Source organism: Rana temporaria, chromosome 1 (assembly GCF_905171775.1).
Source record: "Rana temporaria chromosome 1, aRanTem1.1, whole genome shotgun sequence".
In the NCBI taxonomy this organism is placed as follows: Eukaryota; Metazoa; Chordata; class Amphibia; order Anura; family Ranidae; genus Rana; species Rana temporaria.
In genome coordinates, this window is record NC_053489.1 from 403,401,713 (window position 1) to 403,428,775 (window position 27,063).

The window sequence follows — 27,063 nt, forward strand, 5'->3', positions numbered from 1 at the left end:
AAGTTCAAGGGGGCCGAATACTTTTGCAAGGCACTGTATTTTATAAGATTAACGCAGCAATATTTGTTTTTAGTTTAAGATTTGGTTTGTTGGTTTTGCTCACTACATGTATGCCCTTTACAGTTTCTTTGCTACAAGACACATTCTGCTATATTTTTTAGTGGAATGTGGGCATGGTATTTTCTTCCCTATTAAACACCTTCCTTACCGAGTCATTGTAAAATGACGTCGGCGGGAACCCTCCCAACCTCAGAGTGGACGTCATATGACGTCCTTCCATTCCCGGCTGGCTAGGGGGCGCGCGCCGCCACATTGCTCGGGACCCGGTGCGCGTGCCCGGCGGCCGTGATGTCCGCCGGGCACCCGCGATTGCCTGCAGTCACGGCAGGACCATGGATCTGGGCTGCGATTCTTTGGCAAATCAGATGTCTGCCTCCCTGGAGCGCATTCACCCGTGAGTGCCCAGCGACGCGCGTGCGTGAGGCCCCGGAACGAGGCTTGGTTTCTGTTAATGTTTTGTTTGTCGTCCATAAAAGAGGGGATGGCTCAGTGCGCCGCTCGTGCCCCGAGACATCTTTTTCTTCTTTATACCCATGCCATTGAGCGCTGTGTGATCCCTTATCTTGCTGTGGATAAATCAACCCCCATTCCCTATGGTGTGGACACATCAGTTTCTAGCCCCCATTGAGGAGCGATATGCTGGGTTTAGGACCTTTTTTTCTGGTAAGCAGATTTACATACGGTGGTGGATTCACAAGTGGTGACCGGGATCAGTTACTATTGGGATTGTGCACGGTGTTTTCTTCAATCTGAACCCTTCATGGACTGTTTCTGCACCTATTCAGACAAATATATGGACTTCCTCTACCATGTCTGAACAGTTTTAGATTTAGATGCCCATGTATGATTGTTCTCACATGAATCAATCATTTTGGTTTTGAGGAAAAAAATAGTTTAAAAAAAGTATAAGATAGTGTTTTTTTTCAAAATTGTCACTCTTCTCTTGTTTATAGCGCAAAAAAAAATTTTAAACCGCAGAGGTTATCAAATACCACCAAAAGAAAGCTCTATTTGTGGGAAAAAAAGGGCGTCAAATTTGTTTGGGAGCCACATCGCATTACCGTGCAATTGTCATTGCAAGTGCGACAGCGCTGAAAACTAAAAATTGGTCTGGGGAGGAAGGGGGTGAAAATGCCCTGTATGGAAGTGGTTAAGGGGAAAATGGAGATGAAGAGGTTAATGTACAAATGTGCATGGTAAGTGAGGGGGTTACCATACATGTCAGATTAAGGACAGGATGGATCTCACATATGATGTAGAGAGGGCTGTATGTCAGGGTTTCTGATAGTAGTTACTTATTTTTTTAATGTACAGGCTACAATTAGGAATTTCCTTTTCATTTCAAAAGTAATCTTTTTCATCTCATAAGTAATCTTTAGGCCTTAGAATATGTATGTAAAAAAATATAAAATGGCTAAAGAACTGATAGGGCTAAAATGCATTGAATTATTTCCATTTCTTTTAGAACAACATGGTATGAAAATAAAACCCAAGGGACATAACACACACAGTTTCATGGTGAGAACTGTTGCCCATTACTCCTGGAATGCTGCATAATGTCAGGCTGGGCATAGATGTGCAGATATCTTATTAATTGTAGTGGTTTTCATGTTCCTATATGCCAGGGGCTCCTCCAGAGGTTGCCAGGGGTTTTCTTGAACAACTAGCAATTTCTGCCTCTTGAAAGGTTCCCATGGACACTACTGAATCTTTATAGCTATTCGTAAGAGGGTAATTATTCCCAATGTCAACAAGTGTAAGGTGCATTCCTTCCACTGACAATCACACTAATGTATCGTAAGTTGTAGATCTAATCATTTTTAGCAGGGGTTCCTCTGTGTTAAAAAGTTTGAGAAAGGCTGCTATATGCAACATGCAACATAAAACAAGGATTTCATGCTCCATAGAAGAAATGGAGCAATACTCAAGTGGCTTTTGAAATTTCTAAAACATGATGAAACAGAGTAATGTGATGAAACAAACTTTACCTCTGGAAACATCACCTCAAGAATGAATTTAGTTTGATCGCCATTCATAAGCTTTTTTGATTGTATGCTCAAAGTTTCACAAAGCATCTGCAGATAGCCCACCACCAACTCTGCCTGTTCTTCATCTTCAATATAGGTCTCCTGACACTCCACACCTAAGTTTGAGGACTGAAACTTCTCCAACCAATGTGACTTTTTCTTTCCCGTGAGGATGCCTTTTAGATGACGTTCTGCTTGCCTACTCTTCACGATGCACTCCACCAGTTTCTCATTTGCTCTATCTCTGGATGCCCGTGCCCGGTCCGGTAGAATCTTCTTTATCACATGAGAATCACTGTCTGTGATGTTTGGCACAGGGTCACATATTTCCTGACATATTGAGGGGAAATTCAATTTTGTTTTACAACACTCCCTTCGTACTGGGTAGCCTGTAACAGATAAAATACAGTCATATTTCCACAACTCATTGTTGCTCGTTAAACTCCCCCTATTAAAAGATCTGTCTAAGGGAAAGGGCAGCATTTTTACATACATTTTTTATTAAATATAAAACCACAGATCTGAAACTACTTACTGATTGCCGATGTGCAGTATTGCAAGAATGAACCAGAAAATGAACCACAGCCTGTGTCAAAGTGAAGAAAAAAATATGTATGTCAGTTAGTCAGTCAGTCATAGCAACTCACCACATGTTACATAGTTAATTAGGTTGAAAAAAAAAAAAAAAGTCCATCCAGTTCAACCAAAAAAAAAAAAAAAAAAAAAAAAAAATCATACAATCCTTCACCCACAGTTGATCCAGAGGAAGGCAAGAAACCCAGCAGAGCATGATCCAATTAGCTACAGCAGAAGAAAAAATTCCTTCCTGATCCCCCGAGAGGCAATCAGATTTTTCCTGGATCAACTTAACCTATAGATGTCAGTACCCAGTTATATTATGTACATTTAAAAAATAATCCAGGCCTTTTTTAAAGAAATTTAGTGAGCTTGCCAGAACCACCGCTGGAGGGAATCTATGCCACATTTCCACAGCTCTTACTGTGATGAAACCTTTCCATATTTGGAGATTAAATCTTTTTTCCTCTAGACGTAGTTCCCCTTGTCCTTCTCTGATGACCTTCAAGTGCAACTCCACTTTTGTTGAGAAAAAACATTCCCCTCTGGGTGATTTATGTACATTGTAAGGAATTATAAACAACCTTTGTTGTAAATTCCTACCTTTTGTTATACTGAAGAAATCCCTGTTTGTTCCTCTGTGCTGAGTAGGTCTAATGGGAGCAGTTTCATAATTATCTATCAGGTGTGCACAGGCACAGCACCAATGAGGAAATCTGCTGGGCCTGCATCCCTTTAGACGTGCTCCCATTTAAAGTAACTCACCAAAAATGTTATTTTTGTTGCAGGGGAATTCCCAAAAGTAGTTTCTGTACTACTTTTGGTGATTTAGGAGTGCGATCTATATTGACGTCTGTGCAGAAACCCACACGAATGTCTCTGAAATCACACCCGAAGTCAGGACTGACATGCAGGAATTAAATTGTGTGATTTCAGCTCAACTCGCACAATTTCACATTGGCTCCAATAGGCTTCAAAAATAGGCTTTAAAAAAGGTGGAGACTCGGAGTGCAGAGGATTGAGTTCTGAGCCCACCCAGGTGTGTGAATATTTGCTTTTCTAACATTGAACCGCCTCTCAGCCAGTCAGGAGACGTGGGTCCAATACCCATCACCTGATTGGCTGAAGGCACAGGTGTGCCGATTGGACACCTAGAAGGAAGGAAGGAAGGAAGAAGAGACAAATGGGAGGACACAGGAGTTGCCGCCTGACACGCTGCCCATCCCACAGTTTGCCGCCACCTGCTGCCTGATCTCCCCAAGATGGGGTAAGTTCTGGGCAGTCAGAGAGCTGGCAGGGGGGTTTACTGTGGCTGCATTTGACGGGCACAGGGACAGCATTTTGGACAGGCACAGGGGCGGCAACTGATGTTTTTTTTCAGTATTTTTTTTATTTGTTTGCGCCCCCCACCAACCGGCACTGTCTAAATGGAACCACAGTCCGGAGCCATGGCATTGGACCAGACAGAAAGAATCTGCCAGGTTTAAATAGGTTGCATAGCAGGGCCTTACAGGTAGAAAAATGCTTAAAAGAGGGCCTTTAACCTTTTGTCCACAGAGTCTTAATAAAAAAACATCCATCGGTGCATTAGGGTGTTAAGACAAGAGATGGCAGCGTTCACGATTGGGACAGCCCACTTCTTCAGAAAGGATATTGCCAAGCACAATTTTTGGTAGGGGAGAAGGATTTTGTCAGGGAGGGGTCAGTCACTGTATAACACTGGCTGTAAGAGCAAGTGAACCAAGAAGGTTGTTGCAGGCCAAAGCATTTTTAATACAACAAGGCAGGTCACTTTTGGTCAGGCTGATGCAAGCTGCTCTAGGGAAAAGCATGTGACCTAGTAAGAAGTCAAACAGAGGTGAGCACATTACTTGAGAGGTGGTGGGGATCACCGAAGCACCAGCACTTTGATCACGGATTATCCTAATTACTGTATTTATCGGTGTATAACACGTCCCCCCCCCCTTTAAAATCAGGTGTGCGTGTTATACGGCGATATAAGGCTGCCTCGGAGGGGGAAGGAGAATTAAAAAAAAAAAAAAAAAAAAAAAACTAAACAGATGATGCCTTATTAGGAGAAATGCGTCAGACAGGTTCTACTGATGCCATCGCGTTATTTTGATCCTATTTGCTTTTACTTGTCTTCTTAAATGTGAGTGCCCATTTTATATTTTATTTAATGACCACTTTTTAAACGGAATTATACAATGTGGCCCAATTTCTCTCCTTAACATATGTTACACTGGGAGGATTTGTGTATGAAGTAATGTTGCTTAAACCTATGGCGGATACCCATTGATGTCAATATAGTGGAATATCGTCGCCTGGCCCCATTGGAAGCTGTGCTTGCTGTACCTCTCCCTGGGTGTGTTACACCAACAAGCTCATTCGATTCTTCAGGCATATGCCCTGCTGGGTCCATCTTGTCTGGTAAGCCTTTGATCTTCATGGTGGTGGATTGCCTACAGACAACTATATACAGAGTCACTTTGATCACAGTGGATCAATTTTGGACTTTATATTTCATTTGTTCACTAGCACTTTTTTGGCTTATTTCCATCTTTGGTGCTTCAATTTGAATTTATTATATTTATTTATATAATATTGGTTATTTATGCAGTATATTCATTTGGTGCATTTTCAACCTACACATTATTTTGGATCATGTCCACATTTTGAACAACACAATTTTGTTCAGTCAATGATTGTGTTATATTATCACTTTGATTAACCATTTGTATAGTTTTCTTATTATGTGTGCAATTAAATTAATTTATTAAGTACAACACGGAGGTTATATGTACACTTATAATCTTTTGAGCATACCGAGTAATATTTGAGAGCCACACTTTCCCTTTTCCATATGGACGCGCCTATGAACTGCTTATGTTCTTTCCATCCTATGAAACTCAAATTTTAAATTACCATGGCTTTCTTTTTAGGTGACAATGGTTACCAATACGGGTGGGGGGAGGGCTATAAAGTGATATAGAGACAGCTATTGCCTAAAAGAGGGTCTAACCTCCATCCCCAAAAAAGATTTGCCTAGAGATGCACTTTATGGTTGCGTGGCGCTGCACAATAATTTATTGAAAGACTGTTTGCTTCTTTTTTTTTTTTTGACTCCTCTTACTACAACCTGACCAGTTATTTTGTCTCATTAAATCCTAAAAATGTCTGATTAAATGCGAGTAAAGATCTTACGGAATAAAATGTCAAGTACAGCCAGGGAGCTCACCCAATCGTATTCTGTAGTCACATATTAGAGAATCACACCAATCCACAGATTTCCCATAATCTTTGCGAGCAACATCCTTAAATAAATAAATAAATAAATAAACCAAATGTTTACAAAAACAGAAACAAATATAGCAAAATATCAGAAATGGAGAAGCTGGGGATATTGTATTGTGGTATACAGTGGTTATAGAAAAGAATCTTCCCCTTTAAAGCAATTACATTTTGTTGCTTTGCAGCCTGAACTGAAGACACAAAGTTTTTGTTTTAAAAACAGCTGTATTTACTAGTGCAACTTATAACATCCAAGTGATAAAAATATATAAATGTAAAACACCTTTTTCTCCATCAACCACTGTGTGGTCATTTTTGCTGTGGGGTCATTGTCATGATCAGGGTTTGACAAATTTGCTTGGAATCTAGGAGCCAGCTAAAAAAGTTAGGAGCCAGAAAACGCACCCCGTCCGGACGAGCTTGCGCGCAGAAGCGAACACATACGTGAGCAGCGCCCGCATATGTAAACGGTGTTCAAACCACACATGTGAGGTATCGCCGCAATTGGTAGAGCGAGAGCAATAATTCTAGCCCTAGACCTCCTCTAACTCAAAACATGCAACCTGTAGATTTTTTTAAACGTCACCTATGAAGATTTTAAAGGGTAAAAGTTTGTCGGCATTCCATGAGCGGACGCAATTTTGAAGCGCGACATGTTGGGTATGAATTTACTCGGCGTAACATTATCTTTCATATTAAAAAAAAATGGGGATAACTTTACTGTTGTCTTATTTTTTAATAAAAAAAAAGTGTAATTTTTTCCCCAAAAAAGTGCGCTTGTAAGACCGCTGCGCAAATACGGCGTGACAAAGTATTGCAACGATTGCCATTTTATTCTCTAGGGTGTTAGGATAAAAAATATATATAATGTTTGGGGGTTCTAATTAGAGGGAAGAAGATGGCAGTGAAAATAGTGAAAAATGACATTAGAATTGCTGTTTAACTTGTAATACCAACGGCCACCACCAGATGGCGCCAGCTCACATCTGGTGGTAATAACTTGAAATACCAACGGCTCACCACCAGAACTGTCTGCTCTTGAACAAACCTTCTGGAAAATCTGCTGCCCTCTGCCAGAAAGTTGTCTATGGGAAGAAGTATTACCTTCCAACATAACAATGACCCAAAGCACACAGCAAAAATTACCACACAGTGTTTGATGGAGAAAAAGGTGAATGTCCTTGTACATCCCATTGAAGACTGCAGTCCACAGTCCCCATCAAATTTAATTGAACTTGAGCAGCTCTGCAAAGACGAGAGGGCAAATATTGCAAAGTATAGATGTGCAAAGTCAATAGAGACAGATCCCAACAGACTATAGGCTGTAATTAAAGCAAAATGTGGTCCAACAATATACTGACATATAGGGGGTGATCCTTTTTCCAACTCAGCGATTCTGTTTTTTAATAGTATTAATTTCTTCTGACATGTTAGGCTGCGTACACACGGTTGGTCCAAACCGATGAAAACGTACTGAAGGACCTTTTCATCGGTCCAAACCGATCGTATGTGGGCCCCATCGGTCAGTTATCCTTCGGTCAAAAATGTTAGAACTTGCTTTAAAATTGAACCGATGGACGCCTAACCGATAGGTCAAAACCGATGGTTAGTATGCAAAAGCATCGGTTAAAAACCCGCGCATGCTCAGAATCAAGTCGACGCATGCTTGGAAGCATTGAACTTCATTTTTCTCAGCACGTCGTTGTGTTTTACGTCACCGCGTTGGACTTGATCGTTTTTTAAACTGATGGTGTGTAGGCACATCAGACCATCAGTCAGCTTCATCGGTTAACCGATGAGAACGGTCCTTCAGGGCTTCAGTGTTAGATCTTTTATTTGGATGTTACAAGTTGCACTAGTAAATAAAGCTGGCTAAAAACAAAAAAAACGGTGTCTTCATTTCATTTAAGGCTGCAAAGCAACAACATTTTATTATTTTAAAAAGGGGGTGATTATTTTTTATACCCACTGTATATAATGTTCCACATCCAAACTGTTACGATTCCAATTTCTCCTGTGAAACCAGTAAGGAGAGCAGTTATATGGAGTTAGGCAAGTGTTTATAGATGGGACAGGGTCTAAAACTGTTGTCAGTTATTCAAGAAACGAATTGTAATAGGTGTACTTTCTTGGACTCTAGCTCTAATGTTGCAAGGTTGTTAATCACGGATTGTTCACTGGCTTCAGGGGAGTCAAGTCAGTTTATACTCTTCATATAAAAGTGTTTAATCGGGTGATTGCTTGGCATTGGTGGTAGTTTGTGCGATTCATTCCCAACTATAGTAATGATTTTTAAGGCCAACCCCTGATGTTTACATGCAAAAAAAAAGGGGTGCGCCGTTTCTTAAAATCATACTACACAACATATGACAAATATAGTGACACCATACAGTGAAACAAATTCCTAAAACACAAGATGCGACAATCAACATGCAAATTAACTACTTAACCTATTCCGACACTTCTCACTTATATGTAAAAATCTACTTTTTTTGCTAGAAAATTACCCAAACATTATATATCATCCACTTGCCGACTGCCCACCATCGAATGACTGCGGCTGAATGGCACACTGTAGAGGAGACAGATTGTGTGTTCCTATATAAGAACAAGTGTGAATTGGATCCTCTTATGGAACTTTATAAAGGCTGAAAGTCTGAATAAACCAATATCAACATAAAAAATATATTTGAATAAATTGAAAAATATATGAAAAATCGAATAAAAATGGAAACAAAACCACTTGATTCCATCCCGATATAAAACAGGGCACAGAGGTGCCCAGGCACCTCTGTGTCCTGTTTCTTATATCAGGACGGAATCAAGTGGTTTTGTTCTTGCACTACTGTAACCATTATTGATGCATTTATGTTATATGTTCTGTACAGTCTACATACATTTTTATTCTATTTTCATATATTTTTAACTTTATGAAAATATTATATTTTTGATATTAATATTGGTTTATTCAGGCTTTCTGCCTCAAAGTCCCATAAGAGGATCCAATCAAAATTTGTACGTTGTGGGCAGATTGTCACCATCACATACTAGTATACACGATCGGTCTCCTCCCCAACCCAAGTCAGTCCCCCCCCCCCATATTTAGAACACACACGCACACACTGAGGGAACACATGTAATCCCTTGATTGCCCCCTATTGTTAACCCCTTCCCTGCCAGTGAAATCGACACAGTAATCCGTGCATTTTTATAGCACTGATCGCTGTATAAAAGCGTACGATCTGTCAAAAATCACAGATCGCCATTACTAGTAAAAAAAATAAATGCCATAAATATATCCAATTTGTAGACGCTATAACTTTTGCACAAACCATTCAATATACACTTATTTTTACCAAAAATATATACTAGCCTAAACTGATGAAGAATTTTAATTTTTTTTTTTAACTTTAGGATATTTATTATAGCAAAAAGTAAAAAAAAAAAAAAAAAAAAGTGTCTTAGTGCAAAAAGTAAAAACCGCAGAAGTGATCAAATACCCCCAAAAGAAAGCTCTATTTGTGGGGAAAAAAAAAAGGACATAAATTTTGTTTAGGTACAAGGTTGCACGGCTGCGCAGTTGTCAGTTAAAACAATGCAGTGCCGTATCACAAAAAATGGCTTGGTCAGGAAGGGGGTAAATCCTTCTGGGGCTGAAGTGGTTATTTAAAGCAGAGACCCTGGAGAATAAAACGGTGTGTGTTGCAATTTTTTTTTTTGTCAAACGTTATTTGCGCATTGGTTTATCAACCAATTTTCTGGGGAAGAAAAAAAAATACACTTTAGTGAATTTTAATGCACAAAAACACAATATAATACCCAATTGTTGGTAAAATAACAGAAGATGTAATGCTGAGTAAAATAGATACCCAACATGCTATGCTTTGAAATAGTGCACGCTCGTAGTACTTCAAATCGGTGGCACTTAAAATGCCTTTACAGGTTACCAGTGTAGAGTTGAATTACACAGGTCTGGGGCTAGAAATGATTGCTCTCGCTATAACATTCATGGCAAAACCTCACATGCAATGGATATAAAAAGTCTACATACCCCTGTTAAAATGTCAGGTTTCTGTGATGTAAAAAAATTACAAATATAAAATAATTTCAGAACTTTTTTCACCTTTTAATGTGACCTACAAACTGTACAACTCAACTGAAAAACAAACTGAAATCTTTTAGGTGGCGGGAAGTAAAAATAAACTAAAATAATATGGTTGCATAAGTGTGCACACCCTTAAACTAATACTTTGCTGAAGCGCCTTTTGATTTTTTTTACAGCACTGTCTTTTTGGATAGGAGTCTATCAGTATGGCACATCTGGACTTGGCATTATTTTCCCACTCTTCTTTGCAAAAACCTTCCAAACCTGTCAGATTGCGAGGGCATCTCCTGTGCACAGCCCTCTTCAGAACACCCCACAGATTTTCAAATGGGATTCAGGTCTGGGCTCTGGCTGGACCATTCTAAAACTTTAATCATCTTCTGGTGAAGCCATTTCCTTGTTGATTTGGATGTATGCTTTGGGTCATTGTCATGCTAAAGGTTGAAGTTCATGTTCAGTTTTCTAGCAGAAGCCTGAAGGTTTTGTGCAAATAGTAACTGGTATTTGGAACGGTTCATAATTCCCTCTAACTTGACAAAGACCCCTGTTCCACCGGAAGAAAAACAGCCCCCAACGCATGATGCTGCCACCACCATGCTTCACTGTAGGTATGGTGTTCTTTGGGGATGCTTAGTGCAGTTTTTGCACCAAAATGGAATTATGGCCAAAAAGTTCAACCTTGGTTTCATCAGACCATAAAACAATTTTCCCACATTCTTTTGGGAGACTGTTTTTGCAAAATGTAGCTGGGCTTGGATGTTTTTCTTTGGAAGAAAATTCTTCCGTCTTGCCACTCTATTCCATGGCTCAAACTTATGAAGACTACGGAAACTTGTTGTCACATGTATCACACAGCTCCTTTAATGTTGCTGTAGGCTTCTTGGCAGCCTCCCTGACCAGTTTTCGTCCCATCAATTCTGAAGGGACGTCCAGTTCTTGGTAATGTCACTGTTGAGTCATATTTTCTCCACTTGATGTGCTTCATATTATGCCTTGAAGATTTTTTGGTACCTTTCTTCTGACCGATACCTTTTAACAATCAGATCCCTCTGATGCTTTGGAAGCTCCCATGGCTTTTGCTGTAGGATGCGACTAAGAAAATGTCAGAACTTTATTTGGGGTTAACCAGAGGCACGTTAAATGATGGCAGGTGTGTACCGACTGTGAGAAAGTGGTAATTAGATGCACAACCAGTGGAGGAGGAGACTGCCAGCGAAGGAGAGGATCGGGGGGAAGGGTTCCACCAGCTGATGACATCTGTGCTGAGCTGATTTGATCTCTGCAATAGGGATCCTACATATCTGGTAAGCAGCCCTTTCTTATACATGCTCTGTGGAAATATTCTGAGGAAGATGCCTACACCTATTCCATCTGTCAGAGGAATAAGATTACATTGGAGTTCCTGTAGCTGTGTTTCAGAAACAGACACCGTTTTAGTTGTTTTTCTTTTGATAATTTTTCTATTATTGAAAAGAGGACTTATTTCATATGCAATTTTATTTGCTGTTATTTGGATGCACATCTAATTTACCACTTTCTCACATACTATACTAGCCAAATATTCAAGCTGTTTTACTTCGTTGCAGCACCTTCATTGTTATAAATTTGTATTTCTATTTACACTCATTCACTTGCACTAGTGCACTTTGCAACAGTGGGGGTAGCGCGGATTGTTTACGCCACACAGGTGTGTACTGACTCCTATTTAACATTAGTTTGAATGTGATTGCTTATTTCTGAACACAGCTACAACCCCAGTTTTAAGAGGGTGTGCACACTTATGCAGCCACATTATTTTAGTTTATATTTTTACTCCCCCCCCCCCCCTTAAAGATTTCAGTTTGTTTTTCAATTGGGTTGTACAGTTTATAGGTCACATTAAAAAAGATAGAAAAAAGTTCTAAAATGATTCATCGTTGTCTCATTTTTTTTACATCACAGAAACTGGACATTTTAACAAGGGTGTGTAGACTTTTTATATCCACTGCATTTAGTGTGAACACAGTTTTCATATGCGTGTGTGACCTACGCATGTGTTCGCCTTTGCACGCAAGCAAGTTTTTTTCATTTGATTATTTTATTTAAGATTTTTTATTTAGTTTGGTTAAAGCCCAACTCTGGGCTGCTAACGTTTCCCATGCAGCCGGGTCCCCTCCATATGGCATGGGCTAAATGCTTCTTTGTCTATGGGGAAAGGAATAAGTACAAATGCTTACCTTAATCCTTGCTTCACTAGCAGCTGACACTCATGTTCCAAAAAATGGATGGGCCATCACTGTCCAATGCAGGACTGCTGGTCCTGCATTGTATGTCATGTCGTCACACAGCTGCGAATGAAGTAGCTTCAGGGGATTGGTCACTGGGAAGTTTGCAGGAGTGGGCCGTAAATAAGAATTTATACTTATTCCTTCCCACTAGCCAAATGAGCATTTGACCCATGCAGTGCAGGGGGGACCTCACTGCATAGGTACAGTTGTGCTCATAAGTTTACATACCCTGTCAGATTTTATGATTTCTTGGCCATTTTTCAGAGAATATAAATGACAACACAAAAACTTTTTTCACTCGTGGTTAGTGTTTGGCTGAAGCCAGTTATCAACTGTGTTTACTCTTTTTATATCATAATGGCAACAAACTACCCAAATGACCCTGATCAAAAGTTTACATACCCCAGTTCTTAATACTGTGTATTGCCCCCTTTAACCACTTAAGCCCCGAGCTCGTTTTTCAGACTCGGTGTTTACATGTTAAAAGCACGTTTTTTGCTAGAAAATTACTTGGAACCCCCAAACATTATATTGTTTTTTTTCCTAACACCCGCGAGAATAAAATGGCGGTCATTGCAATACTTTTTGTCACACCGTATTTGCGCAGCGGTCCATTTCATCCCTTGTAATAGAAAAAAGCATGACAGGTCCACTTAAATGAGATCTGGGGTTAAAAAGACTTCAGATCTCATATTTACACTAAAATGCAAAAAAAAAAAAATTGGCATTTGGAAAAATGACAACAAAAAAAATGTGCCTTTAAGACACATGGGCGGAAGTTACGTTTTGACATCGCTTCCGCCCTGCTATGGAGACGGGTGGGGGCCATCTTGCCCTCACTCGTATCCATGGCAAGCGGGAAGAAGGACCCGTTCGCCTCCGCCGCTACCGACGGCTCCGGTAAGCGACAGAGGGCACCTCTCCCGGCGCCGATAACGGTGATCTCGTGGTGAATCCGCCGCCTGAAGAGATGGATATCTCGGTTGTGGCAGCCGCTGCTGCCGTTACTGAGATATCCATCTTCAAAAAGAGGAAGTATATAGTCGTGCGGCGGGGCTTAAGTGGTTAACATCAATTACGGCTTGAAGTCTTGTGTGTCATTTGTAGATGAGGCTCTTTATCTTCTCAGATGGTAAAACTGCCCATTCCTCTTGGCAAAAAGCCTCCAGTTCCTGTAAATTCTTGGGCTGTTTTTCATGAACTGCATGTTTGAGATCATGGAAATGGGGTACTACGCGCCAATATGCTAAGCTATCTGATAAGTTGCTACCCAAAATAATCAAGTGATTATGCAATTATGTGTAGGTGAATGGGTGCGCTAAAATAATAATAATAATAATAGTAACAATATTTGTGCAAATAATACAAATACTATATCATCTTTAGAGAAAAAAAAAAAAATTAATGTGATTCAAGCCAATAAAGTCCAGAAACACTAAAATGCTGTGAGTGATAGTGTTGGTATAACAAACGTAGGTCCACAGTGAAGAAGTCCAATGAAAACATAAATGGCTGGAAAAAATGCTTCCCATGTGTGATTCTTAGTTGAAAGTAATAATGTGCTTCCAATCAAGGTTGTGATCCACCTTCACCATAACGTTATCAAACACCCAATGTGAATGAATAGGCAGGCTCCTTACCAGATGAAGTTGCCCCCAGTTTTGATACCAAAAGGGAGGGCAAATAAAGCTTTAACAGGATCACCTGTATAAGGATTGGATGCGTCCTGGCAGCAGTGATGGTCGCAATCAGTGATTTTCAGATGTATGCATGTAAAATAAATTGTGGCAAAACATAGTGTAACTCGTTTCAATAAATCGTTAAAATATGTACAAAGGGAGCCGAGTGGCCGCTTACTTTGAGGGTGCCTTGAACCCGGCACTGAGGCTTAATAATGTAGGGTCAGCTATGAGGGATCCTGAGCGCTGAGAGCTGAATGCTCTATGGATCTCCGGAGCGTGCGTTCCGCGGCCGCGGCGATGTGGAGCCAACAATGCAGGAAGTGACAGGTACTGGTGCGTACGATTGCGTGGTTGGGTGCCGCCCCAACCACGCAATCGTATTGGGCGGCACCCAACCACGCAATCGTACGCACCAGTACCTGTCACTTCCTGCATTGTTGGCTCCACATCGCCGCGGCCGTGGAAAGCACGCTCCGGAGATCCATAGAGCATTCAGCTCTCAGCGCTCAGGATCCCTCATAGCTGACCCTACATTACTAAGCCTCAGTGCCGGGTTCAAGGCACCCTCAAAGTAAGCGGCCACTCGGCTCCCTTTGTACATATTTTAATGATTTATTAAAACGAGTTACACTATGTTTTGCCACAATTTATTTTACATGCATACATCTGAAAATCACTGATTGCGACCATCACTGCTGCCAGGACGCATCCAATCCTTATACAGGTGATCCTGTTAAAGCTTTATTTGCCCTCCCTTTTGGTATCAAAACTGGGGGCAACTTCATCTGGTAAGGAGCCTGCCTATTCATTCACATTGGGTGTTTGATAACGTTATGGTGAAGGTGGATCACAACCTTGATTGGAAGCACATTATTACTTTCAACTAAGAATCACACATGGGAAGCATTTTTTTCAGCCATTTATGTTTTCATTGGACTTCTTCACTGTGGACCTACGTTTGTTATACCAACACTATCACTCACAGCATTTTAGTGTTTCTGGACTTTATTGGCTTGAATCACATTAATTTTTTTTTTTTTTCTCTAAAGATGATATAGTATTTGTATTATTTGCACAAATATTGTTACTATTATTATTATTGTTTTAGCGCACCCATTCACCTACACATGTTTGAGATCATCCCAGAGTAGCTCAATGCTATTGAGGTCAGGAGACAGATGGCCACTCCAGAACCTTCACTTTATTCTGCTGTGGCCAATAACAGGTCGACTTGACCTTGTGTTTTGAATCATTGTCATGTTGGAATGTCCAAGTACATCCCATGCGCAGCTTCCTGGCTGATGAATGGAAATGTTCCTCCAGTATTTTTTGATAACATACTGCATTCATCTTGCCAACAATTTTGACCAAAATTTCCTGTGCCTTTGTAGCCCACACATCCCCAAAACATCAGCGATCCATCTCAGTGTACCATCTCAATAGGATTGGTGTACCTTTCATCATGGGCCTTGTTGACTCCTCTCCAAATGTAGCGTTTATGGTTGTGGCCAAAAAGCTACATTTTGGTCTCATCACTCCAAATGACTTTGTGCCAGAAGGTTTGAGGCTGGTCTCTGTGCCATTTGGGAAATTTTAAGCGGGATACTTTGTGGCATTTGCGTAGTAACATCTTTCTTCTGGCAACTCGACCATGCAGCCCATCTTTCTTTAAGTGCCTTCTTATTGTGCATCTCGAAACAGCCACACCACATGTTTTCAGAGAGTCCTGTATTTCACCTGAAGTTCTTTGTGGGTTTTTCTTTGCAACTCGAACAATTATTCTGGCAGTTGTGGCTAAAATTTTAGTTGGTCTACCTGACCATGGTTTGGATTCAACAGATCCCCCAATTTTTCCACTTCTTGATTAGAGTTTGAACACTGCCGATTGGCATTCTCAATTCCTTGGCTATCTTTTTATGTCGCTTTACTGTTTTATACAGTTAAACTACCTTTTGCTGCAGATACTAAGAATTCTTTTGCTTTCCCTATGGCTCAGAATCCAGAAACGTCAGTGCAGCACTGGGTGAAAGATGCAAGGGTCTGTCAGGAGTCCAGAAACGCATTGACTTTTTATTACACACACACACTAATTACAAACAGATCACAGGTGAGGATTGTTACCTTTAATATCCATTCAAACACCCTGTGTATCAACTTGTATGCATGCTATCAGGCCAAAATCACCAGGGTATGTAAACTTTTGATCAGGGTCATTTGAGTAGTTTCTGCTGTCATTATGATTTAAAAGGAGTAAACACAGTTATTTGATAATAAATGGCTTCAGCCAAACTCTAACCATGAGTAAAATAAATGTTTTTGTGTTATCAATCAAATTCTGAACAATGGCCAAGAAATCATAAATTCTGCCAGGGTATGTAAACTTATGAGCCATGTACATTTAAGAACATCCAAAGTTTGGCATTGACCACTTCAGGACCGGCTCACGCCGATGTACTTCGGCACTTTGAAGAGGGAAATCTTTGTTATGGCAGCAGCCAGCTGCCATAACCCCGGTTATCAGCGTCTTCCGATTTCTGATAAAAGTGGACTCTGCGGCACATTCGCCGCAAGATCACTTTAATCGGCGGCGGGAGTGTGCCCTCTGCCACTTACTGGGCATGTGTCGGTAGCGGCGGAGGCGATTGGGTCCTCTTCCTGGCTTGGTATGGAGACTAGTGAGGGGAAGATGGCCCCCACCCGTCTCCATAACATTGCAGGGTGGAAGCGGCGTCAAAAAGTCACTTCCGCCCATAGCTCTTAAAGCAACAGTTTTTTTAAAATGACAAATTGTTTTTATTGCATTTTAGTGTAAATATGAGATGAGGTATTTTTCCTTGTACTAGGAATAAAAGTGATTTTTTTTTTTCAAAAAGAATAGTGTAAAAATAAAAAAAGGTAAAATAAAAAATAAACGAAAAAAAAATGTTTCAACTGCGCCCCATTCCAGAGAGCTCGCGTGCAGAAGCAAGCACATACGTGAGCAGAGCCCGCATATGAAAACAGTGTTCAAACCACACATGTGAGGTATCGCCGCGATCGGTAGAGCGAGAGCAATAATTCTAGCCTTAGACTCTAACTCAAAACAAGCAAACTGTAGAATTTTTTTAAACATCGCCTATGGAGATTTTTATGGGTGTTTGTCGCCATTCCACAAGCGGGCGCAATTTTGAAGCGTGACATGTTGGGTATCAAATTTACTCGGTGTAACATTATCTTTCACAATATATAAAAAAATTGGGCCAACTTTACTGTTGTCTTATTTTTTTAATTAAAAAAAAGTGTATTTTTTCCAAAAAAAGCGCGCTTGCAAGACCGCTGCGCATATACGGTTTGACAAAGTATTGCAACAACTGCCATTTTATTCTCTAGGGTGTTAGGAAAAAAACGTATGTTTGGGGGTTCCAAGCAATTTTCTAGCAAAAAAAATAAATACAAAATAGGATTTTTTTGTACTTACCGTAAAAATCTTGACAAGTGGGTTATGTTCCTGTTCATAGGCCTCTCCTATGAACAGGAACATAACCCATTTGTCAAGACTTGTGAGAGAAAAAGTTATTTTTTGTACTCTCCGTAAAATTCTTTTGTCTGTCGTCCATGGACGGACACAGCCTTCACAAGTCTTGACATATGGGTTATGTTCCTGTTCATAGGAGAGGCCTATGAACAGGAACATAACCCACTTGTCAAGATTTAAGGAGCTGTGTCCGTCCATGGATGATAAGATAAAAATATTTTTTAACTTGTAAACAACAAATCTCAGAAAAAGGCACGGTCCTCAAGTAGTTAAAGTTAAATTCTTTAAGCGGTTTCTAAGATCATCAACATAAATATACACTGTCTATTTAAAAGTGCCAATGGTTTCTAGATATGATTGTATGCAATAGAACTTAATCCACTTACAGCAGATATACATCAGTCTCTGATGCACTAGCTTTCCACTAACTTACCAAAAGCTCCTGCTTCTCTGGACAGTCATAATGCTTTAATGTGCGAAGGGATACTTTGAAACTATTTAAAAAAAAAAAAAAAAATATGCATTATGCAACTGATTACTGATGAGGAAAACGGATCAGGTAAATTAAAGATTTCTGGGAACATTGATAGACTTCAACAGTATTCCTTTAAAGTATAGGATACCCCAACATTTTATATTTCATAGGTGTTTATACAAAGAGAACAGGAAAAATCCTGTTCTTTGTATTGTTTCCTTTGTGTAAAACACAAACTGACAACACTGTGCTGGATGTGCTAAAATGCCCTAGTGTGGCCAGTTGAAATTGGAAAGCATTTTAGCACAGCGTTGTCAGATTAGGTCTTTGCATTCTAATCGGGAGCAGAGCCTGCTTGCACTAGTCTGACATGTCCCCTGGTCAAATCTTCACTGGGAGGATCAGAGTACTGCCGTTTCATTGCCTCTTGCTGACATGCTCCTGCCCAGCTCTTCACTGGGAAGATCAGTGTACAATCCCCTTGCCCAGCTTCTCACTGTGTATTTCGGTCTCTGCGTTTTATGCAGGACTGCACCTGTGCTCAGTTTGAGCTGCTGCTGCCCTTCCACCAAATCATGAGTCGCCACACCCACCTCTCCAAGCCCCTTTTGTAGCCATTAACAAGAGGTCCAGTGAAAAGGTATTTCTAATAATGTATGCAAGAGCTAGAGAATACTAATATATATATATATATATATATATATATATATATACACACACACACATTTTTTTTTCATTTTACCAAGACAACAACATGAATTACCCACTTCATCTGTTCAGGGAGAGGGTAGGATGAATAGAAAATAGGATTTTTTAATACAGCTTACCTGTAAAGTCCTTTTCTTGGGAATACATCACAGGACACAGAACCTTAATGGGTTATGTAGTCCCCACAGGTGATTGGACACTGGCAAACCCATGCATAGACAGATGGAAGGCCTTCTTTTTGCCTTTACCACTCAGACCAAGTCTCCTATGGCTTTTGCCTTTGGCTTGGAAAGGAATACCTTGCTTAGGGACGTGTCTATAAATTATGCCCAAGTACTCTAGTCTTTTTTGAGGCTGCAAGGAAGATTTCTTCAGATTGAGGACCCAGCCAAGTACTCTAAATATTACACTGTGCTGTGCACATTATGGCCCAAGCGTGCGGCAGACTGATCTATGATCAACAGATCATCCAGGTAGGCTGTTACCGCTATGCCTTGTGCCCTTAGCTTTGCTAGGCCCGGGGGGCCAGTATTTTTGTGAACACTCAAAGTGCCGTAGCCAGCGCGAAAGGAAGGGCCACAAACAAAGTGGTGCTGATCCACCGCAAACCTTTGGCGAGCGGGAAATATTGACACATGTAGATATGCATCTCTGATGTCTATTGATGACAGGAATTCTCCTTCCTGAAGAGTAGAAACAACTGAACGGACAGACTAAGCGGAAGGAGCGAATGTTCAGAAACGGATTCAGACTTTTCAGATCTAGGATAGGTATGACATCCCCGTTTGGTTTTGGAACCGTAAACAGGTTTGAATAGAATCCTGACCCTCTAGGGCCAACTCCATGATTACCCCTTGGGACAACAGGTGTTCCAAGGCCAATAGTAGAGGCCTTATTTTTTTCTGGATCTTTGTCAACTCTTGATCTCAGAAAACGGGGTGGCGGAAGTTCTCTGAACTCTAGTTTGTAGCCTGAGGACACTGTGGCGATGACCCACTTGTCCTGAACCTCGTTCCGCCAGGCGTTTGCAAAATGCAGCAGCCTTCCCCCCACTCGGCCGAGCGGGGACATCCCTTCATAGGGACGTTTTGGGGGTCTGTTTAGACCTTTAACCCCAAGTTCTTTTCTGTCCTTGGGCTTGGCTCTGGGCTTTTCTCCTAGTATTAGATTGGGGCGGCCATCGCCACTGCCTGGAGACTGAGTTTCCAGGGGCTGGAGAAAGAGTACGTTTTAATGAGGGACGCTTACTCTTTTTCTTAACCGGCAATAGAGTAGACTTGCCTCTGGTAATCTTTTAGATGTATTTATCCAGGTTATCTCCAAACAGGCGTTCTCCCCCAAAGGGGAACGCTGCCAAGTATTTCTTGCAGGCAGCCTCGGCCTCCCAATGTTTTAACCAAAGGGACCTGCGCATGTGTACCTGCAAGAGATTCAAGCGAGATGCTTGTTGAACAGAGTCCATAATCACATCAATCGCAAAGCACAAGGCCTTAGGAAGGTCCTCATAAACCTCAATCTCTTCTGTAGGGAGGAGGTTAATCATCTGCTTCATTTGTTCCTTGAGGAACTGACATACACCAATGGCTGTAACTGCAGGTTGTACTTCAGCCCCAGCCATGGCAGAGGAGGCTTTTAATAGGGACTCCAGCTTTTTATCCATTGGATCCTTAAAGCCCTGCACGTTTTCTAAAGGACAGGTCGTGTTTTTGTTTGCACAAGAAATAGCTGCATCAATAGCAGGTACTCCCCATTTCTTGGTGAAACCTTCCTCCATAGGATAAAGGAGGGAAAAAACTGCTTAGGAGGAGAAAACAGTTTGTCTGGGTGAACCCAGTCATCATACATCAGTTTATCCAGCAAGGGATGAACTGGAAAGGCGCATGCAGCCTGTGGGGGTTTCTGGGAAATCCCAAAGAGGAAACAGAGGGCATAGAAGCTCAACAGGAGGCAATTTGTAAGTGGCACGCACCATTTCTGAATATTTCACCTGCATCTTTGGCAACTGAGAAGTCGCAGGAAACCTCTTATCCTCTGAGTCCTCAGACTGCACATGATCCTCATCACCAGAAAGGGATTTTTCACCCTCAGAAACCTCATCTGAAAAGAGAGCCAGAGCAGATGAAGATCTACCCCGTTTTCTGCCATCTCTATAGGAGGTTGGGACAATATTAGCAATCCTTCCTTAGAGGCCATCCAAAGCAACTTTTAAAGCATCCTCAGTGACGTATACAGAAGCTGCCATAGGCGAAGCTGCAAAAGCAGACAGGGACTCATCCTGGGAGGCTGCTATCAGGCTGACAGAGGGGGATGGTAAACTGCAGGCAAGCTCAGAACCCTTGGCCTACGTGGGGATTTTTCGGTGCCTCTTTTACCCTAGTAACTCAAAAGAAAAAGCCAGCCTGCACCATTAGTGTCAGCATCACTCCGCGCTCTTTGGAACGTTGAGCTGTGGAGGCAGCGGGCAGATCCAGCCTTCCCAAGTCGGGATGAAGCGCTGCTTGGACTGATCCTGGTGACTTCAGCAGAGAGTGGACTTCAGACCGCTCTCCGCTGAAAACGGGTCACAGGAGTGCAAAACGAATTGCATTCCTGTGACCCTTAGGAGAAGCCCAGCCTAAAAAGCTCAGGCGGGACTTCTCCTTTAACCACCTGCACCTCCTCAGTAAGTTCAAGACTTTTCTTTCCCGGTTCTGCTCCTAGGACAATGTTCCTTCAGTGTTGCCTACGACCATCTTCTGCTCCCCACTACCTCTTTCTGTAGGAGTTTCCCAAGGGCTCTGTCCTTGGACCCGACCCCTTCTCATTGCTATCTACACTTCCTCTCTTGGTCACCTGATAACCTCCCACAGCTTCCAATACTATTTCTATGATAAGGACAACCAAATATATCTCTCTCTCCTCACCTCACTCCATCAATCTCCTCTTTAAACAAAATCTTGCTAAAACTAAGATGGAAACCTTTCAGCCCCGAATTCAATCACTTGCCAAAGCTTGTAAAAGTCACCTTTTCAACATCTCTAAAATACGTATGCATCACATACTGGCACATTATGCGAAACTCCTCTTAAAAACAAAACCCTCCGGTGCCACAATGTCACAGCTGAGCTTCCATCTTCACCCAGTCTTCCTTCCAGGTTCACATCCTCCGACTGCATGGATGGCCAGGGGCGCGACAACACCACTCCCGCGCGTGCCTCCAGGAGCCACCGTTTACGGCATGGGCTCTGAAGGTCAGGCACGATATGGTGGAGCAAGAGACAGGCTGATCCCTTCCAGGACCTTCATGGGGACCCTTAAAAAGGACAACGAGCGATTCAAATCATTCTAAAAGATGTGGCTGCAAAATTCGAACAGCCTGTATCACACCCAAACAACGAAGGGAAATCTTCTTGGGATGTACAGAAGCAGGACAAATGGATGGATTTACAGTGTCCTGGTAAAGGTGGAAGAAAGACACTAACTCTGGGAGAAAGGAGACCTGAGGCCTCCAGACAGCCTCACCTCTGTAAAGCACAAGATGGATAAAGCACAAGATGGATGTATAGGTGGAACTTTGGTAAGGACCTTTTGTACAGGAAGTCGCCCACAAATAACGAGAGGTAAGTGGAATTTGAAAGAGAATCAACATCTGATTGCATTTGATACCATCTTCTTAATCCAGACTAGAGTAAGGGCAGGATGCATCTCATTGAGCATTTCACAACGCAAAGTACGCTATTCAAATACTACGATAGACCCTGTGAAAGGATTATTTCCTAGTTATTAGGAGCATAAGATTCATGCATTTGGGTAGCCCAAGGCTTCAACAGCCAAGCCATTAAAGCTAGCGATCGTGAAGCAGGGTGGTAAACCACTGCTTGGAACAGTTGACCCTGTTAATTTGAAGAATTATGTACAAACATTGGGAGATCCTTGGCAATGGCCCCAAGCTCAAAGATCATATTCCAGAAGCTCTAGAGCTGCAGCACAGTGGCCAAGACCAATCAGCGGTTTAACAGGACAGGTTCCACTCAGAACAGACCTCGCCATAGTCGACCAAAGGGGTTGAGTGCACATGCTCATCTTCATATCCAGATGTTATCTTTGGGAAATAGACATGAGTGCTGCCAGCACTGCTCCAGAGGTTAAAGGGGTGTGGAGGGGGGTCAGCCTGTCAGTGCTCATACCATACGCCAAACACTGCATCAAATTGAAAAAATAAGGTAGGAAAATGTTTGGGACTTTGAATGAGGCTGCAGACATGGTGCGGGTAGTAAAAAACGTACAGATTTATTGGTCACACATTTGCAAAACACCTATCAACATCCAGAGGTCATGTAAATGAAAAACATACATTTCAGAAATAAATGACATTACCACATATTAGAGCACATAATATGTGCAGATACAATGGGGGTAGCAGAGATACAACAATGCTTGACCGGATGTCACATGATCATCCGCATGGATTAATGAGTGCATAGGGTGAATATACATATGTACAGATGTCAAGGTACCAGTCTAGGCGAATATGTAAAGGTAAAAACGACTGGTAAAAGCATGTATAAATATAATCAGATCAATTAGAATATTGTAATACAGTATATATAGCATCCGTATTGGCCCGACGCGTTTCGTGTGTGTCACACTCTTCAGGGGCAGATGCTTGGCTTATCTAAAAATATATAGAAATTACGGGTAAGGTATAATAAGTCAATAAAGTTTATTTAAACCAGTATAAGGTGGAAACATAGTCCACCTGAAGTACTCACATGGAATCAAAAATAAGTGAATGCGGTATACATGGAGCCACGGCCAAAGGGATATGTCCGTCTCGGGAGCTGAGGCGGCAGTAAAGCGCACACAAGAAGGGGCAGCGAGGAATCCTCCCACAGCAAATAACATAGGGTTGAGCATGTATGGAATATATAGCAAGAGCAAAAAACCAAAGGGATAGCCAGCTGGGATCTATAGTAATAATAGTAATAACAGACAATTAGTGAATATAAGAGAACGAAAGACAGCCAGCCCAAATAAATGGATAGGTATAATAACCTAGTAGAGGCGTCCAAAATTCCCGGAAAACCAGCAGGAGAGATACTGTAGTATAGCTTGTTACAGCTCATAGGCATTGGGATTTACAGGGAGGACCTTTAAATATACTACAGTATCTCTCCTGCTGGTTTTCCGGGAATTTTGGACGCCTCTACTAGGTTATTATACCTATCCATTTATTTGGGCTGGCTGTCTTTCGTTCTCTTATATTCACTAATTGTCTGTTATTACTATTATTACTATAGATCCCAGCTGGCTATCCCTTTGGTTTTTTGCTCTTGCTATATATTCCATACATGCTCAACCCTATGTTATTTGCTGTGGGAGGATTCCTCGCTGCCCCTTCTTGTGTGCGCTTTACTGCCGCCTCAGCTCCCGAGACGGACATATCCCTTTGGCCGTGGCTCCATGTATACCGCATTCACTTATTTTTGATTCCATGTGAGTACTTCAGGTGGACTATGTTTCCACCTTATACTGGTTTAAATAAACTTTATTGACTTATTATACCTTACCCGTAATTTCTATATATTTTTAGATAAGCCAAGCATCTGCCCTGAAGAGTGTGACACACACGAAACGCGTCGGGCCAATACGGATGCTATATATACTGTATTACAATATTCTAATTGATCTGATTATATTTATACATGCTTTTACCAGTCGTTTTTACCTTTACATATTCGCCTAGACTGTTACCTTGACATCTGTACATATGTATATTCACCCTATGCACTCATTAATCCATGCGGATGATCATGTGACATCCGGTCAAGCATTGTTGTATCTCTGCTACCCCCATTGTATCTGCACATATTATGTGCTCTAATATGTGGTAATGTCATTTATTTCTGAAATGTATGTTTTTCATTTACATGACCTCTGGATGTTGATAGGTGTTTTGCAAATGTGTGACCAATAAATCTGTACGTTTTTTACTACCCGCACCATGTCTGCAGCCTCAAAGTCCCAAACATTTTCCTACCTTATTTTTTCACATACGTTACTAGGGATGGAGGTGCTATACTCATAGACCTCATTTAAAGTCCCAAAATCCCCTTCCTACTTTCACTGCATCAAATTGTCCCAAGTCGTCCCAAAAGGAAGCCTCTTCCAAAGATGATGAGCAAGAAAGAATACAAACCGTTTGCTGAAGACAAGCAGACTAAGGACATGGATTACTGAAACCATGTCCTGTAGTCTCATGAGATCAAGATAAACTTATTTGGTTCAGATGGTGTCAAGTGTGTGTGGCGGCAACCAGATGAGGAGTACAAAGACAAGTGTGTCTTGCCTACAGTAAAGCATGGTGGTGGGAGTGTCATGGTCTGGGGCTGCACGAGTGCTGCCAACACTGGGGAGCTACAGATCATTGAGGGAACCATGGATGCCAACATGTACTGTGACATACTGAAGCAGAGCATGATCCCCCTCCCTTCGGAAACTGGGCCGCAGGGCAGTAATCCAACATGATAACGACCCCAAACACACCTCCAAGACTACCACTACCACTTTGCTAAAGAAGCTAAGGGTAAAGGTGATGGACTGGCCAAGCAGGTTTCCAGACCTAAACCCTATTGAGCATCTGTGGGGCATCCTCTAAAACGTTAGGTAGGAGAGCACAAGGTCTCCAACATCCACCAGCTCTGTGATGTCATCATGGAGGAGTGAAAGAGGACTGCAGTGGCAACCTGTGAACTCCATGTCCAAGAGGGTTAAGGCAGTGCCAGAAAATAAGGGTGGCCATAAAAAATACTGACACTTTGAGCCCAATTTGGACATTTTCACTTAGGGGTGTGCTCACTTTTGTTGCCAGAGGTTTAGACATTAATGGCGGCATGTTGTTATTTTGAGGGAACAGCAAATTTACACTGTTATACAAGCTCTATACTCACTACATTGTAGCAAAGTGTCATTTCTTCAGTGTTGTCACATGAAAAGATAATAAAATATTTCCAAAAATGTGAGGGGTGTACACATTTTTGAGAGATATTGTATATATTTTCTTTAATTTTGTTGGTCTAGAACCAAGATGCTGCTCGCTTACTGGTGTGTTTTGGGGTCATTGTCTTGTTGAAACACTAATTTCAAGGGCATTTCCTCTTCGACATAAGGCAACATGACCTCTTCAAGTATTTTTATGTATTCAAACCGATCCATGATCCCTGGTATGCAATAAATAGGCCCTACACCATAGTATGAAAAACATCCCCATATCAGGATGCTTGCGCCACACCATGCTTTACGGTTTTCAATGTACTCTGGCTTAAATTCAGTCTTTGGGAGGTCTGACAAACTGCCTGCAGCCCTAGACCCCAAAAAAATAACCTTGCTTTCATTGGTCCACAAAATGTTGCACTATTTCTCTTTAGGCAAGTCAATGTGTTCTTTGGCAAATTATAACCTCTTTAGCACAGGCCGTTTTTTCAACAATGAGACTTTACGGGGGCTTCTTGCAGATAGCTTGGCTTCACATGTGCCATTGGTGTCCAATTGTTACAGTACTCCCAGGTAACTTTAGACCTTCTTTGATCACTCTGGAGCTGATCATTCATGGAGTCTTTGCCATTTTGGCTATTCTGCGATCCATTCAAATGGTAGTTTTCCCATTTTCGTCCACATCTTTCTGGTTTTGGTTACCATTTTAAAGCATTTGAGATCATTTTAGCTGAGCATCAGTTTCCGAACTTCTTTAGATGTTTTCCCCTCTCCAATCAACTTTTTAATCAAAGTATGCTGTGCTTCTGAACAATGTCTGGAACGACACATTTTACTTAGATTTGCAAATGCAATATTACACAGCATGTACAACACTTTGCTGCCTTCATCCTTAAATAAGGGCCACCTGTTTGACACCTGTTTTTTCACAGACTGCTGGGTCTTTTGGTTTTCCATTACTTCATCACTACACCTACTAGTAAATTATTTGCCTTGTAGAAATACAATTTATACCAAAAACAGCGATGTATCTGGTTATTAGTGATGTTGGACTGCTATTATTTTTAACACCACTGTTAATTGTGGTGTCGGTTCAGTTCTTAGCTGTGTTTACAAAAATGACCAGGCTGCTGCTGTAGCCCCTCACTTTGTAGCTTGCTACCAAAAATTATAAAATGTACAGTCTGACAATTTGGAGAAATCTTATGCCTGCAGCAGATTAATGCCAACATCTCCACCTGGTTCATTGTCTGGAGCTCCAAGACCGCTTTCTAACTGTAAAATGTTACGTAAGGTTTTGTTTTTTTCTGTTTTTTGGTAAGAGTATACTGCTGTCGCACACCGACAGTAAATTTTCATGCCTGAATGAATAAATTGCTGATAACA

General features: G+C 41.4%; 1 protein-coding gene across 7 annotated transcripts in view; it reads right to left on the reverse strand.

Moving 5' to 3' along the window:
• The window catches only part of PWWP3A (PWWP domain containing 3A, DNA repair factor), a 100,477-nt gene that overhangs the window by 19,939 nt on the left and 53,475 nt on the right, over nt 1–27,063 (reverse strand). For all 7 annotated transcript variants that reach the window (XM_040323611.1, XM_040323629.1, XM_040323667.1 and 4 more), the window contains 4 exons: nt 17,956–18,016; nt 5,902–5,977; nt 2,623–2,673; nt 2,049–2,476 (listed from right to left, as the gene is read on the reverse strand). In XM_040323611.1, coding sequence (XP_040179545.1) covers nt 2,049–2,476; nt 2,623–2,673; nt 5,902–5,977; nt 17,956–18,016 — 616 coding nt within the window. The remainder of the gene's footprint in view (nt 1–2,048; nt 2,477–2,622; nt 2,674–5,901; nt 5,978–17,955; nt 18,017–27,063) is intronic.